The following is a 15,960-nucleotide window of genomic DNA, read 5'->3' as shown; positions in this document are numbered from 1 at the left end:
GGGAAGTACTGGACAACGAAGGGTACTCTGTCCACTGTGTCCCGTGTTTGTCTTCTGAGGAGGTCGGTGTGGTTTTTCGCTGTGGCGCGTTGGAACTGTTGATCAATGAGTCGAGCGCCATATCCTGTTCTTATGAGGGCATCTTTCAGCGTCTGGAGGTGTCTGTTGCGATCCTCCTCATCCGAGCAGATCCTGTGTATTCGGAGGGCTTGTCCGTAGGGGATGGCTTCTTTAACGTGTTTAGGGTGGAAGCTGGAGAAGTGGAGCATCATGAGGTTATCCGTGGGCTTGCGGTACAGTGAGGTGCTGAGGTGACTGTCCTTAATGGAGATGCGTGTGTCCAAGAATGCAACCGATTCCGGAGAGTAATCTATGGTGAGTCTGATGGTGGGATGGAACTTGTTGATGTCATCATAGAGTTGTTTCAGTGATTGTTCACCATGAGTCCAAAGGAAGAAAATGTCATTGATGTATCTAGTGTATAGCATCGGTTGAAGGTCCCGTGCGGTGAAGAAGTCTTGTTCGAACCTGTGCATGAAGATGTTGGCATATTGAGGTGCGAATTTGGTCCCCATGGCTGTTCCGTGTGTCTGGATGAAGAACTGGTTGTTGAAGGTGAAGATATTGTGGTCCAGGATGAAGCGGATGAGATGTAAAATTGCATCTGGAAACTGGCAGTTGTTGGCGCTGAGCACTGAGGCCGTTGCAGCAATGCCATCATCATGGGGGATGCTGGTGTAGAGTGCCGAGACATCCATTGTGACGAGGAGCGCTCCTGGTTCAACTGCTCCATGTGTGCCGAGTTTCTGTAGGAAGTCCGTCGTGTCGCGACAAAAGCTGGGGGTTCTTTGTACAATGGGTTTCAGGATGCCCTCGACATAGCCGGAGAGGTTCTCGCACAGGGTCCCATTGCCCGATACGATGGGACGGCCGGGTGTGTTTGCCTTGTGTATCTTCGGGAGGCAGTAGAGATCCCCAACGCGGGGAGTACGTGGGATGAGAGCACGGAGGGTGTTCTGACGGTCCGGATCAAAGGTCTTGATCAGACAATCACCAGGCAAGACTGTTCTCTTCCTGTTGGGGAGCACTTCAGCGGTCACGGGCATTCGGCCTCTGATATTCGGGTAAGCGTTCTCCAAGGCGGCCTTCGCGACACACAATGGCGCAGAGTCGCTGAGCAGAAACTGATAGCCAAGTTCCGCACACACGAGGACGGCCTCAACCGGGATATTGGGTTTATGGCACACTATTTGTAACCCCCCCAGAGTTTCACTGGCTGTCTTGTCTGGAGACAATACACATCTTTTTAGCCTGTCTTGATGCTCTCTCCACTCGCATTGTTTTGTTTCTTAAAGACTTGATTAGTTGTAAGTATTCGCATTCTAACCATTATTCATGTAAATTGAGTTTGTGTCTTTATATGCTCTGTTTGTGAACAGAATTCCCACTCACCTGAAGAAGGGGCTTGCAGCTCCGAAAGCTTGTGTGGCTTTTGCTACCAAATAAACCTGTTGGACTTTAACCTGGTGTTGTTAAACCTCTTACTGTGTTTACCCCAGTCCAACGCCGGCATCTCCACACCAAAACAACCCTGACAGAGGACACATTGACTTAGCAAGACCTAGTGAAGGCAACGTGTTTCTCCTATGGATGAGCTTTCAAGATGGTCCAAAGTCAGGATGATCCAATCCATCGAGGAGTTGGATGAGTTGTTTGTGAGATTTGGATGGCCCAAACAACTAATCAGCGATAATAGGACACAATTCATACCCCGGTAATTTGTAGATTACTTGAAGAATAATGGTATATAACATGAAAGGACTATCCCATATCCTCCCATCCACTAACAGATTGGTGGAGAGGTTAGTACAGTCCCTGAAACATGCCATCAAAGTGTCAAATGATGAAGTTTAAATTTATTTATTAGTCACAAGTGGGCTTACATTAACACTGCAATGAAGTTACTGTGAAAATCCCCTAGTGGCCACATTCCGGCGCCTGTTCAGGTACATTGAGGGAGAATTCAGCAAGGCCAATGCACCTAACCAGCATGTCTTTCAGACTGGGAGGAAACCGGAGGAAACCCACGCAGACATGGGGAGAACATGCAGACTCCGCATGGACAGTGACCCAAGCCGGGAATTGAACCTGGGTCCCTGGTGCTGTGAGACAGCAGTGCTAACTACCGTGCTGCCCTTTTAGCAAAGTTTTGCTATCCAGGAGTGTAAACAAATTCCTCGTGTCCTTTTGGAACGTGGCTCATGCCACCATACACAATTCACTGGGAAAGTTGTTCCTGCAAATGGTGCTTTTTCAAGATGGATAGAAAACTGGTTGGCAGACAGGAAACAAAGAGTAGGAATAAATGGGTTTTTTCCCAAATGGCAGGCAGTAACTAGTGGGGTGCCACAGGGATCAGTGCTGGGACCCCAGCTATTCACAGTATATATGAATGATTTGGATGAGGGAACTAAATGTAATATCTCCATATTTGCAGATGGCACAAAGTTGGGTGGGAGGGTGAGCTGTGAGGAGGGTGCAGAGATGCTTCAGCATGATTTGGACAGGCTGAGTGAGTGGGCATCTGCATGGCAGATGCAGTATAATGTGAATAAATGTGATGTTATCCACTTCGGCAGCAAGAACAGGAAGGCAGATTATTATCTGAATGGCTACAGATAGAGAGAGGGGAATATGCAACGGGACCTGGGTGTCCTCGTACATGAGTCTCCTCGTACATGGTGGCACAGTGGGTTAGCGCTGCTGCCTCACAGCACCAGGGACCCGGATTCAATTCCGGGTGCTCCGGTTTCCTCCCACAGTCCACAGATGTGCAGGTTAGGTGGATTGGCCATGCTAAATTGCCTCTTAGTATCAGGGGGACTAGCTAGGGTAAATGCATGGGGTTACAAGGATAGGGCCTGGGTAGGATTGTTGTTGGTGCAGACTCGATGGGTCAAATGGCCTTCTGCATGTGGTATTCATTGGTATACCTAAGAACTTGCACAATCAGTGGTCATCACAGTGACTGGAGTTCATTATCAGCCCCGGTTATGTAATTTTAATTGAATAAGCCTCCTTTAACGTTTGTTTTTATTACAGTGCCACTTTAATGGTGGTTAATTTGACTGCAGTGCTTCAAGAAGGCAGCTCACTGCCTCCAGTTGGGCAATAAATGCTGGTCTGCTAGTGACACCGACATCTCATGAATAATTTTTAAAAACCGGCTGGTTACTTGAATTTCAAAAATGCATAAACCGACAGTTATGGACACTGGTTGTGGGTTGTAGAATTACGAGCTATACGTTTGTAATGTTTAACTTTTTGAATAAAGGTAAAGATGACTTCTGGTTACCCCCTTCATCAATGGAGTTTAACAGCACGCTCTTTGCCAATTTATCTAAATTGTCCCAAGCTGTCTTCGATCAGTTTATAAAGAGGTTTGTGTGAACACCTGCAGGTGATGCACTGGAACAGATACCTGGTGTGAAGAAGTTGGTTTTCTCCTGCAATGACATTGGAGGCGGCTTCAAGGACACAGCTGTCCATTTATTGACCTTCAAACAGCTTCAAGTGTTCGATGTCCATCAGTGCTCACTGACTGAAGAAGATCTTTCTGCTTTTAGTGAGTAAAGTTCCATTCTCTTATAATTCTTAACCCTGGAGAAACTCAATACACCTTCAAGAGTAAAGTCTTCAGAGTGAATGTGTTCTGAGGAGTGAGAATTTGTGTTCAGCAAGAAAAGTAGTAGCAGAAGATGGAACTTCTTCCTTCTTTTATTTCCATGTCTATATTATTGACCCTCGGATGGGGTGTTGCACTTGTAGTCTCAGATGGAGTCCAGAACTAGGGGCCATAGTTTGAGGATAAGGAGTAAACCTTTTAGAACTGAGGTGAGAAAAAATTTCTTCACCCAGAGGGCGGTGAATGTATGGAATTCACTCCCACAGAAAGTAGTTGAGGCCAAAACGTTGTGATTTTGAGAAGAAATTAGATATAGCTCTTGGGGCTAAAGGGATCAAGGGATATGGGGGAAAGGGGATTGAGGATATTGAATTGGATGATCAGCCTGATTGAAATGAATGGTGGAGCAGGCTCAAAGGGCCGAATGGCCTACCCCTGCTTCTAGTTTCTATGTTGGGCGGAGAGGTGGCAGATGGAGTTTAATCCGGATAAATGCGAAGTGATGCATTTTGGAAGAAATAATGTAGGGAGGAGTTATACAATAAATGGCAGTCATCAGGAGTATAGAAACAGAGGGACCTAGGTGTGCAAGTCCACAAATCCTTGAAGGTGGCAGCACAGGTGGAGAAGGTGGTGAAGAAGGCATATGGTATGCTTGCCTTTATAGGACGGGGTATAGAGTATAAAAGCTGGAGTCTGATGATGCAGCTGTATAGAACGCTGGTTAGGCCACATTTGGAGTACTGCATCCAGTTCTGGTCACCGCACTACCAGAAGGACGTGGAGGCTTCAGAGAGAGTGCAGAGAAGGTTTACCAGGATGTTGCCTGGTATGGAGAGTCTTAGCTATGAGGAGAGATTGGGTAAACTGGGGTTGTTCTCCCTGGAAAGACGGAGAATGAGGGGAGATCTAATAGAGGTGTACAAGATTATGAAGGGTATAGATAGGGTGAACAGTGGGAAGCTTTTTCCCAGGTCGGAGGTGACGATCACGAGGGGTCACGGGCTCAAGGTGAGAGGGGCGAAGTATAACTCAGATATCAGAGGGACGATTTTTACACAGAGGGTGGTTGGGGCCTGGAATGCGCTGCCAAGTAGGGTGGTGGAGGCAGACACGCTGACATCGTTTAAGACTTACCTGGATAGTCACATGAGCAGCCTGGGAATGGAGGGATACAAACGATTGGTCTAGTTGGAGGCTTGGAGGGCTGAAGGGCCTGTTTCCTGTGCTGTACTGTTCTTTGTTCTTTGTTTGTTCTTGTTCTTTGTTTCTATATTTCCCCACACACAAAACACCAACTCAGCTCAACATCCCTCCCCTCGTATCCTTTTCTCCTTTCATCTTCAGTTCCATTGCTCTCAGCACTTCGTTGAACTTCTCTCAAATACAAAAATCTTTCATGTCTTTCTTATTGGTCCCACTTTTGGAATCAAATGAAATTTACGAACCTCCTTTGTTTACTAATGAAACCTTTGCCAGCTGTAAAAGCTGTTCCCTCCGCTTGAAAATTAACAGCTGAAAAATTAAATCCCTCTCTATCTCCCAATGCAAATTTCTAAACTTTATTTAATTATATATATCTCCACGTTCCGAGCTTCATTAAAAATGCATGTATTTAAGACCTTCAACTCTTTCAGTCAACTAACCTCATGCCAACTTAATTAGATAATTCACGTGCACGCGCGCACATGTGAACACGCACATTCACACATTCACGCACGCACATTCGCGCGCACACGCACAGTCGCTGGTGTACGCACACACTCACACAGACTCGCTCTTTGGCACAGACTCGCTCTTTGGCGCAGACTCGCGCGCGCGCGCGCACACGTACACACACGAATAACCAATTATTCCCAAAAAATTCATTCTGATACCAATGAACATTTATTGAGGGAAAACCGATTGATCTAAACAGGGAATCATGAAATTGCCCAGAAAAAAGATAGTGTGGCAATAGTGTTGTTCTGGGCTCAATTCAGGAGAAAAAACCTGAACCCCTGTCAACTCCCTATTTGTGATGTGGAGAGGCTGGCGTTGGACTGGGGTAAGCACAGTAAGAAGTCTCACAACACCAGGTTAAAGTCCAACAGGTTTCTTTGGTAGCAAATACCATAAGCTTTCGGAGCGCTGCCCCTTCGTCAGATGGAGTGGTTATCTGGATATATTGAATGGATATATTGAGTGGATATATTGAAAATTACAGCACAGGAACAGGCCCTTCGGCCCTCCAAGCCTGCACCGACCATGCTGCCAGACTGAACTAAAACCCCCTACCCTTCCAGGGACCATATCCCTCTATTCCCAAACTTCACCTCTTCCCGTCCCAAGGCTGGGTTTCCACCCGGCTGGTGATTTAAGGGATTCAAATCTTCATTCTTGACCTGAAGAAGCAGCTATCATTTAAATTAGGTTATTGCTTTTTTTTGCTTGCAGCCCAGATCATCCCCTTGCTATCCAGTCTACAAGTGCTGAATTTCGCCTTGAATAAGAGTTCAGGAAATTCAGTACGGCACCTGATTTCTCGACTGCGTTTTTTACCAAGATTGAAAAGTCTTGTTGCCAACAATTGTAACTTAACCAAAGAATCCATTGTGGAATTAGGTGAGTGAATTGCTTCCTTCATTCAAGAAGTCTCTGTTCTTTCTTTTTTTTCAAACTTTGGTGTTTTATTCAGATCAGAAAGAAACCAGAGAGGGTGAGAAATGGTTCATTTAAGGTAGGAATCAGCAGCAGTGAGATGCTCTGGATCAGCTGATCTTTATGTCAGTGGAAGGATAGGAGCTTGGCCACGATTCCCTTCATATTTGTAACAGAATATGTAACAGAATCTTTACAGAAGGAAGCCATTCAGTCCATCAAGTCTGCACTGACCCTCTGAAAGAGCATTCAATTTAATCCCACTCTCCTGTCTAACCCACAACTTTACATATTTATTTTCAGATAGCAATCCAATTCCCATTAGAATACCTTGATTTGGTTTGATTTATTATTGTCACATGTATTATCATACAATGAAAAGTATTGTTTCTAATGCACTTTACAAACAAAGCATATCATTCATAGAGAAGGAAAGGAGAGAGTGCAGAATGTCGTGTTAGTCATAGCTAGAGTGTAGAGAAAGATCAACTTAATGCAAGGTAAGTCCATTCAAAAGTCTGACGGCAGCAGGGAAGAAGCTGTTCTTGAGTTGGTTGGTACGTGACCTCAGACTTTTGTATCTTTTTCTCGATGAAAGAAGGTGGAAGAGAGATTGTCAGGGATCCGTGCGGTCCTTGATTATGCTGGCAGCTTTGCCGAGGCAGTGGGAAGTGTAGACAGAATCAATGGGTGGGAGGCTGGTTTGCGTGATGGATTGGGCTACATTCACAACCTTTTGTAGTTCCTTGCGATCTTGGGCAGATCAGGAGCTATACCAACCTGTGATGCAACCAGAAAGAATGTTTTATATGGTGCATCTGTAAAAGTTGGTGAGAGTCATAGCTGACATGCCAAATTTCCTCCTCCTGAGAAAGTAGAGGCATTGATGGGCTTTCTTAAGTATAGTGTCAGCATGGGGGAACCAGGACAGGTGGTTGGTGATCTGGACACCTAAAAACGTGAAGCTTTCAACCATTTCTCCTTCGTCCCTGGTGATGTAGACAGGATGTGGAGATGCCGGCGTTGGACTGGGGTAAACACAGTAAGAAGTTTAACAACACCAGGTTAAAGTCCAACAGGTTTATTTGGTAGCTTTTGTGTGGCTTTTGTGTGGCTTTTGCTACCAAATAAACCTGTTGGACTTTTGCTACCAAATAAACCTGTTGGACTTTAACCTGGTGTTGTTAAACTTCTTACGATGTAGACAGGGGCATGTTCTCCACTATGCTTCCTGAAGTCGATGACAATCTCCTTCGTTTTGTTGACATTGAGGGAGAGATTATTGTTGCCCCACCAGTTCACCAGATTCTCTATCTCATTCCCATACTCTGTCTCATCATTGTTTGAAATCCGACCCACCACGGTAACCCTAGTCCTAACCTTGATTGAACCTGCCTCCACCACCCTCTCGGGAAGTTTTTCCAGACTCCAACCACCCTCTGGGTGAAAACATTTTTCCTCGTGTTTCTCCTCCTTTCTCCCATTATCTTCAAATCTGTGTCCCCTCGTTCTTAATGTGATTTATTCTTAACTACACCCTAAAATAATTGAACCAGCCACTCAGTTCAAGGGCAATTAGGAATGGGCAATAAAAGCTTGCCCAGCCTGCAATAATCGCATCCCATGAATGAATGTGTTTTAAAAAGTTCCCTCGAGTAGGAACAATTTTTTGCTATTTTCCCTGTCCATACCCCTCAGGATCTGGAATCCTCTATTAAGTCTTCCCTTGGTCTTCTTTTCCCCAAGGAAAACAGACCCAACCTCTTCAATCTATCCTGTCAACGACAGCTCTTTTTTCTGGAATATTCTTATGAATCTTCTGTGCTCTCTCCTTTTCTTTCTCAAATATGGTGCTCAGAACTGGATGCAGTCTCCAGATAAGGCCTAACTAACTAGTGTCTTATGCAGGTTCATCATGGTCCCCTTACTCTTGTACTCATTGCCTCTATTGATAAAGCCAAGGATGCGATATGTTTTATTCACTGCTCTCTCAACCAGCCTGTCACTTTCAATGTCCAGACGGCCCTTTGTCAAAGCGAAGAGGCACAGGAATTGGGAGATATTTATACTGCAGGGTGAGGGAATGAAAGATGAGTCATAGCCACAAAAACAAGGGGAAAGGCTGCTAATGGCAGCCCACAGAGAGAATAAAGGGTGTGAATGGCCAAACGGCAGAGAAGCTGAAATCAGAGGGTGAACTGTGACAGATGAAGAGGGGCAGTGGGGGGATGGGTGGGAGAGAGGTAAAATTTGGGAAAAGGGAGAGGAGGGGGCAAAGGGGGGAAAAAAAGGTAACGAAAGGGGGTTTGGGGGGGAAGAAAAATGAAGAAAGACAATAAAGAAATAAAAGGCCGAGAACAGTAAAAAATAAAATAGAATGAAAACAAAGGGGTGGAGGTGGGATAGAGCTAATCATCTGAAGTTGTTGAATTCGATGTTGAGACCGGAAGGCTGTAAAGTGCCGAGCCGGAAGATGAGATGCTGTTCCTCCAGTTTGCGTTGAGCTTCACTGGAACATTGCAGCAGGGCCAAGGACAGACATGTGGGCATGGGAGCAGGATCGTGTGTTAAAATAGCAGCAACCGGAAGGTCTGGGTCCTGATTGCGCACAGACCGAAGGTGCTCAGCAAAGCGATCACCCAGTCTACGCTTGGTCTCTCCGATATAGAGGAGACCACATTGGGAGCAGAGAATGCAATAGACCAAATTGAAAGAGGTGGAAGTGAAACGCTGCTTAACCTGGCACACTGTTGAGGGCCCTGTCGACAACTGTAGATGGGAATCCACGGTTGAGGAAGAAGGAGCACATATTAGAAGCACCACTTTGGAAAGTGGCATCATCGGAACAAATGCGACGGAGGTGAAGGAGCTGAGAGAAAGGGATGGAGTCCTTACAGGATGTGGGGTGTGAAGAGCTGTAGTCCAGATAGCTGTGGAAGTCAGTGGGCTTGTAATGGATATTGGTAGATAGTCTATTGCCAGAAATTGAGACAGAAAGGTCAAGGAAAGGAAGGGAAGTGTCTGAGACCAGGTGGAGGGGTGGAAACTGGAAGCAAAGTTGATGAATTTTTTGAGGTCTGGACGAGAGTATGAAGCAGCACCAAAATCGTCATCGATGTACCGGTAAAGGGGACCTGGGTAGACCTGGAACAAGGAATGTTCCATATACCCCATAAAAAGACAAGCGTAGCTAGGATCCATGTGGGTATCCATTGCTACTCCTTTGATTTGAAGAAAGTGGGATGTGTTAAAGGAGAAGTTGTTGAGAGATAGAACGAGTTCAGCCAGGCGGAGGAGAATGGCGGTGGATGGGAATTATTCAGGCCTCTTTTCAAGAAAGAAGCGAAGAGCTCTTGGGCCGTCCTGGTGTGGGATGGAGGTGTAGAGAGATTGCACATCCATGGTGAATGGGAGGCGGTTAGGGCCTGCGAACTGGAAGCTGTCAATATGATGCAGGGCATCAGAGGAATCCTGGATGTGGGGTGGGGGTGGGTGGCGCGCGGGGGGAGGGAATGGACCAGGGGAGTGAGGATGGCGTCAAGATAAGAGGAAATAAGTTCAGTAGGGCAGGAGCATGCTGACACAATGAGCCTACCAGGACAGTCCTTTTTGTGAATTTCTCCCCCTCCCCCCACATCCTCATCTGTCACAGCTTACCCTCTGATTTTAGCTTCTCACACCTTTTATTCGCTCTATGGGCTGCCACAAGCAGCCTTTTCCCCTGGTTTCTGTGGCTATGATTCATCTTTCATTCCCTCACCCTGCAGTATAAATATCTCCCACTTTCTCTGCCTTTTAGCTTTGGCAAAGGATCATCTGGACTCAAAACATCAGCTCTTTTCTCTCCTCACAGATGCTGCCAGACCTGCTGAGATTTTCCAGCATTTTCTCTTCGAACCATAGAGCCATAGAAAATTACAGCTCAGAAACAGGCCTTTTGGCCCTTCTTGTCTGTGCTGAACCATTTTTTGCCTAGTCCCACTGACCTGCACTTGGACCATATCCCTCCACACCCCTCTCATCCATGAACCCGTCCAAGTTTTTCTTAAATGTTAAAAGTGACCCCGCATTGACCACTTTATCTGGCAGCTCATTCCACACTCCCACCACTCTCTGCGTGAAGAAGCCCCCCCTAATATTCCCTTTAAACTTTTCTCCTTTCACCCTTAACCCATGCCCTCTGGTTTTTTTCTCCCCTAGCCTCAGCGGAAAAAGCCTGCTTGCATTCACTCTATCTATACCCATCAAAATCTTATACACTTCTATCAAATCTCCCCTCAATCTTCTACGCTCCAGGAAATAAAGTCCCAACCTATTCAATCTCTCTCTGTAACTCAGCTTCTCAAGTCCCGGCAACATCCTTGTGAACCTTCTCTGCACTCTTTCAACCTTATTTACATCCTTCCTGTAACTAGGTGACCAAAACTGTACACAATACTCCAAATTCGGCCTCACCAATGCCTTATATAACCTTACCATAACACTCCAACTTTTATACTCGATACTCCGATTTATAAAGGCCAATGTACCAAAGGCACTCTTTACGACCCTATCCACCTGTGACGTCACTTTTAGGGAATTCTGTACCTGTATTCCCAGATCCCTCTGTTCAACTGCACTCTTCAGAGTCCTACCATTTACCCTGTACGTTCTACTTTGGTTTGTCCTTCCAATGTGCAATATCTCACACTTGTCTGCGTTAAATTCCATTTGCCATTTTTCAGCCCATTTTTCTAGTTGGTCCAAATCCCTCTGCAAGCTTTGAAAACCTTCCTCACTGTCCACTACACCTCCAATCTTTGTATCATCAGCAAACTTGCTGATCCAATTTACCACATTATCATCCAGGTCATTGATATAGATGACAAACAACAATGGACCCAACACCGATCCCTGCGGCACACCACTAGTCACAGGCCTCCACTCAGAGAAGCAATCCTCCACAACCACTCTCTGGCTTCTTCCATTGAGCCAGTGTCTAATCCAATTTACTACCTCCCCATGTATACCTAGCGACTGAACCTTCCTAACTAACTTCCCATGAGGGACCTTGTCAAAGGCCTTGCTGAAATCCAGGTAGACAACATCCACCGCCTTCCCTTCATCCACTTCCCTGGTAACCTCCTCGAAAAACTCTAATAGATTGGTCAAGCATGACCTACCACGCACAAAGCCATGTTGACTCTCCCTAATAAGTCCCTGTATATCCAAATATTTGTAGATCCTATCCCTTATCACACCTTCCAATAACTTGCCCACCACCGACGTCAAACTTACTGGCCTATAATTTCCCGGATTTCTTTTGGAACCTTTTTTAAACAACGGAACAACATGAGCCAACCTCCAATCATCCGGCACCTCCCCCGTGAATACTGACATTTTAAATATGTCTGCCAGGGCCCCTGCAAGTTCAACACTAGCTTCCCTCAAGGTCCGTGGGAATACCCTGTCCGGTCCTGGGGATTTATCCACTCTGATTTGCCTCAAGACAGCGAGCACCTCCTCCCCTTTAATCTGTAAAGGTTCCATGACCTCCCTACCTGTTTGCCCTATTTCCGTAGACTCCATGCCCGTTTCCTCAGTAAATACGGATGCAAAAAAACCATTTAGTATCTCCCCCATCTTTTTTGGTTCCATACACAGTCTACCACTCTGGTCTTCAAGAGGACCAATTTTATCCCTCACTATCCTTTTTCTCTTCACATACCTTTGGATTCAGATTCTGAATCCAAAATTCTTCTGGTTTCAGATTCCAGCATCCGCAGTAATTTGCTTTTTCTGCCATTTTCCATGACTGATCTACAAATGCATGGAGATTCCTCTGTTCCTGCACCTTCTCAGCACTTTACACTGTCTCTCCACAAACTTCCTGCCAGAATGAATCACCTCACACTTCTCTGCCCAATCTACCAATATGAACTCTGATGAAGGGTCATCCAGACTCGAAACGTTGGCTCTATTCTCTCTCCACAGAGGCTGTCAGACCTGCTGAGATTTTCCAGTATATTTTTGTTTTTGTTTCAGAATCTAGAATCAGCAGTATTTTGCTTTTATCACCAATATGTCCATGTCCTTTTAAAGTCCAAGACTATCCTCCCCATTCGTGTCAAAGTTTGCAGATGACACTGAGATGAGTGATAGAGCAAAGTGTGCAGAGGACACTGAAGGTCTGCAAAGGGATATAGAGTGGGCAAGGATCTGGCAGATGGAGTACAATGTTGGTAAATGTGAGGTCATCCATTTTGGTAGGAATAACAGCAGAATGGACTATGCCTAGCCCTATTTCCCAACAGTAGGTCAAGTTTTGCCCTTTCCCGAGTAGGACCCTCCACATGTTGCTGAGGAAACTTTCCTGAATGCACTTAACAAACTCCATCGCATCTAAGCCCCTAACACGATGGCAGTCCCAGTCTAAGTTAGGAAAATTAAAATCCCCGACTGTGATAACCCTATTACTGCTGCAAGTCTCCCTGCATATTTGTTCTTCTAATTCCTGTTGACTATTTGGGGGCCTGTAGTACAACCCCAATCACTTAACTTTTTTTAATTCATTTTTACGGGATATGGGCATTGCTGGCTGGGCCAGCATTTATTGCCCATCCCTAACTACCCCCGAGATCAGAGGGCATTTGAGAGTCAACCACATTGCTGTGGATTTGGAGTCACATATAGGCCAGACCGGGTAAGGACGGCAGATTTCCTTCCCTAAAGGACATTAGTGAACCAGATGGGATTTTTTATAACAATCGACAATGGTTTTATGGTCATCTTTGATTCCAGATTTTTATTGAATTCAAATTTATTGCCATGGTGGGATTCGAACCCGGGTCCCCAGCACATTACCCAGTGATAATTCCACTATGCCACTGCCTCCCCAATTCCTGGACTTCAGCCTATACATCTCACTATGTCCACTACCTCTCAGACCATTGTTTGTTTCGTCAAAGGTGAGCGGGGGAATTTGGTGCAGTGAAATGTTGCTTAATCCCACCTTCAGCGCTGTGACCATTCCATGATTCAATTCTGAGATTTATAAACAGACCAATTCTCCCTGAAAATTCCAGCTGCAATCTACAGTTCTTAAATTGTTGCGTTCTCCAGCTTTTGTTCTGGAGGCTCGATTAAGTTTGTCGTCTTCGTTGTTGAGAGGTTTCATGAAGACATAAAGAAAAATATTGCATTGAATTTTGCAGCTGACACAATCCCAAACCTGACGGAGCTGGAAATCTTGGATCTATCCTGGAATAAATGCCTTGGTGGAAATCTTGGAGTACTTTTCCGAATGTTGCAAAGTAACACCCGTCTCCAGGTTCTGAAGCTGAGTAGCTGTAATCTGACCAGCCGGGATTTGGCATCTCTTGGTAATCACATTATTGTTCGTCCAGAGTTAATGGAAATGTTCCAGACTGGGATAAATGGCATTGTGTCTAGGGATATGAATCAAAGACAGGACAATGGAGTTGAGAAATGGAGCAGATAAAGGGATAATGTGGTAAAACAATTGGCTAAGAGACCAAACATGGTGAATGGTTGTTTTACAGACTGGAGAGAAATCTAAAGTGATAGTCTGCGTGAGTTTCCTCCGGATACTCCGGTTTCCTCCCACAGTGCAAAGATGTGCGGGTTAGGTGGATTGACCACGCTAAATTTCCCCTTAGTGTCAGGGGGACTAGCTAAGGTAAATGCATGGGGTTATGTAGATAGCACCTGGGTGGGATTGTGGTCGGTGCAGGCTTGATGGACCGAATGGCCTCCTTCTGCACTGTAGGATTCTATGATTCTATCTCAGAAGTTGGTATTAAGAACACCACTGTTTTCATTTATAATAACGACTTGGCATCACTTCACAGTTTGCGGATAATAGGAAAGTAGGAATGTAGTAAACAATAAGAAGGATCTTAATCATACAGCACCGGGGAAGACCACTTATATCATATTGTGTCATTTATTACATGATCATTTTGTGTGGTTTGCCACCTTTGTCTATGTATCTGTGTATCCTATCTTCTATGTTTCTATAGGCATTAGTTTCCTCACCTAAACTGAATAAAATCTGCTTTCTAATTATAAATAAAAGCAGAAAATGCTGGAAAAATTCAGCAGAGTAAAAGATTACTATGAACTCGAAAGGTTAACTCTGTTTCTCTCTCCATAGAATCTGTCAGAACTGCTGAGTTTTTCCAGCATTTTCTGTTTTTATTTCAGATTTTCAGCATCCGCAATATTTTGCTTTAATTTCTAGTTGCTCCTCTCTCCGTGTATTCGGTCAACGTGTTTACATCAAATCTCTCTTTCTCAAACACTTTCTTTCAGGAAAATAACAACTGGCTTGAATGGGTTGAGTCTTTTTGAAAAGCAAAGTGAAGTGTTTGGTCTGTGACATTGGGCTGATAAATTAAATGTTACCACATTTGCGGTAACCTGTAATTAAAAAGCACAAAGGTTTATCCAGCTCGATGCTGAATGAATTAATTCGGCCGTCTGAACGATTAAGCTGTCAGTGCAAAGTTTACACTCTGCTGCTGTAAATGATACGGTGATCGATGATGTCACCTCTTGGCACTGTCACCTTCTCTATTTCCTTAAAGTAAAAATGATGAATCTTTTAAACAATTATCTTCAACTATTCCCAAATTTTGAACAAATTCCAATTATTTCAAAACTTCTTAACACTTTTTAAGATTTTTCTAGACTGAGATTAATCCAACTCCGTTTGTTTCAAAATTCTAATTTGTGCTGAAACATTAAAACTGCCCCTTTCTCGCAGGAAAATTATATCCAGATAAAATTCCCACATCTGAGGAGAAATTTCTTCACCCAGAGGGTGGTAAATGTGTGGAATTCACTCCCACAGAAAGTAGTTGAGGCCAAAACATTGTCTGATTTCAAGAAGAAATTAGATATAGCTCTTGGGGCTAAAGGGATCAAGGTTCACGAGGGGTCATAGGTTCAAGGTGAGGTGGGGGGAGGTTTAACACGGATGTCAGAAGGACGTATTTTACACAGAGGATGGTGGGGGCCTGGAATGCGCTGCTGGGCAAGGTGGTGGAGGCGGACACACTGGGAACGTTAAAGACTTGCCCAGATAGCCACATGAACGGAGTGAGAATGGAGGGATACAAAAGAATGGTCTAGTTTGGACCAGGGAGCGGCACGGGCTTGGAGGGCCGAAGGGCCTGTTCCTGTGCTGTATTGTTCTTTGTTCTTTGTTTATCTCTGCTGCCAATTCCTTTAATACCCAAGGAATTAGGGTAGTGGGCCTTGTTAGAGAGACATAGAGGTTTACAGCATGGAACAGGTCCCTCGATCCAACTTGTTCATGCCGCCCTTTTTTTTAACCCCCAAGTTAGTCCCATTACAAGAGAGGAAGTGTTAGGTTTTTGAGGGAACATTAAAACTGACAAAGCCCCAGGGCCTGATGGCATCTATCCTCGACTGCTCAGGGAGACGAGAGATGAAATTGCTGGGCCTCTGACGGAAATCTTTGTCGCTTCTTTGGACACGGGTGAGGTCCCTGAGGATTGGAGGATAGCGAATGTGGTCCCGTTGTTTAAGAAGGGTAGCAGGGATAACCCAGGAAATTATAGGTCGGTGAGCTTGACATCCGTGGTAGGGAAGTTGTTGGAGAGGATTCT

General features: G+C 45.0%; 1 protein-coding gene across 6 annotated transcripts in view; it reads left to right on the top strand.

The window, feature by feature from the left end:
• The window catches only part of LOC144482556 (leucine-rich repeat-containing protein 31-like), a 120,286-nt gene that overhangs the window by 96,901 nt on the left and 7,425 nt on the right, over positions 1-15,960 (top strand). For 5 of the 6 annotated variants that reach the window (XM_078201519.1, XM_078201520.1, XM_078201522.1 and 2 more), the window contains 3 exons: positions 3,461-3,625; positions 6,122-6,289; positions 13,519-13,686. In XM_078201519.1, the coding sequence (XP_078057645.1) occupies positions 3,461-3,625; positions 6,122-6,289; positions 13,519-13,686 (501 nt within the window). The remainder of the gene's footprint in view (positions 1-3,460; positions 3,626-6,121; positions 6,290-13,518; positions 13,687-15,960) is intronic. The other variant, XM_078201523.1, reaches the window with a different exon arrangement.

This window comes from Mustelus asterias, chromosome 3 (assembly GCF_964213995.1).
Source record: "Mustelus asterias chromosome 3, sMusAst1.hap1.1, whole genome shotgun sequence".
NCBI classification, from domain to species: domain Eukaryota; kingdom Metazoa; phylum Chordata; class Chondrichthyes; order Carcharhiniformes; family Triakidae; genus Mustelus; species Mustelus asterias.
The sequence above is the reverse complement of the archived record's forward strand: the minus strand, read 5'-3'. Positions and strand labels throughout refer to the sequence as shown.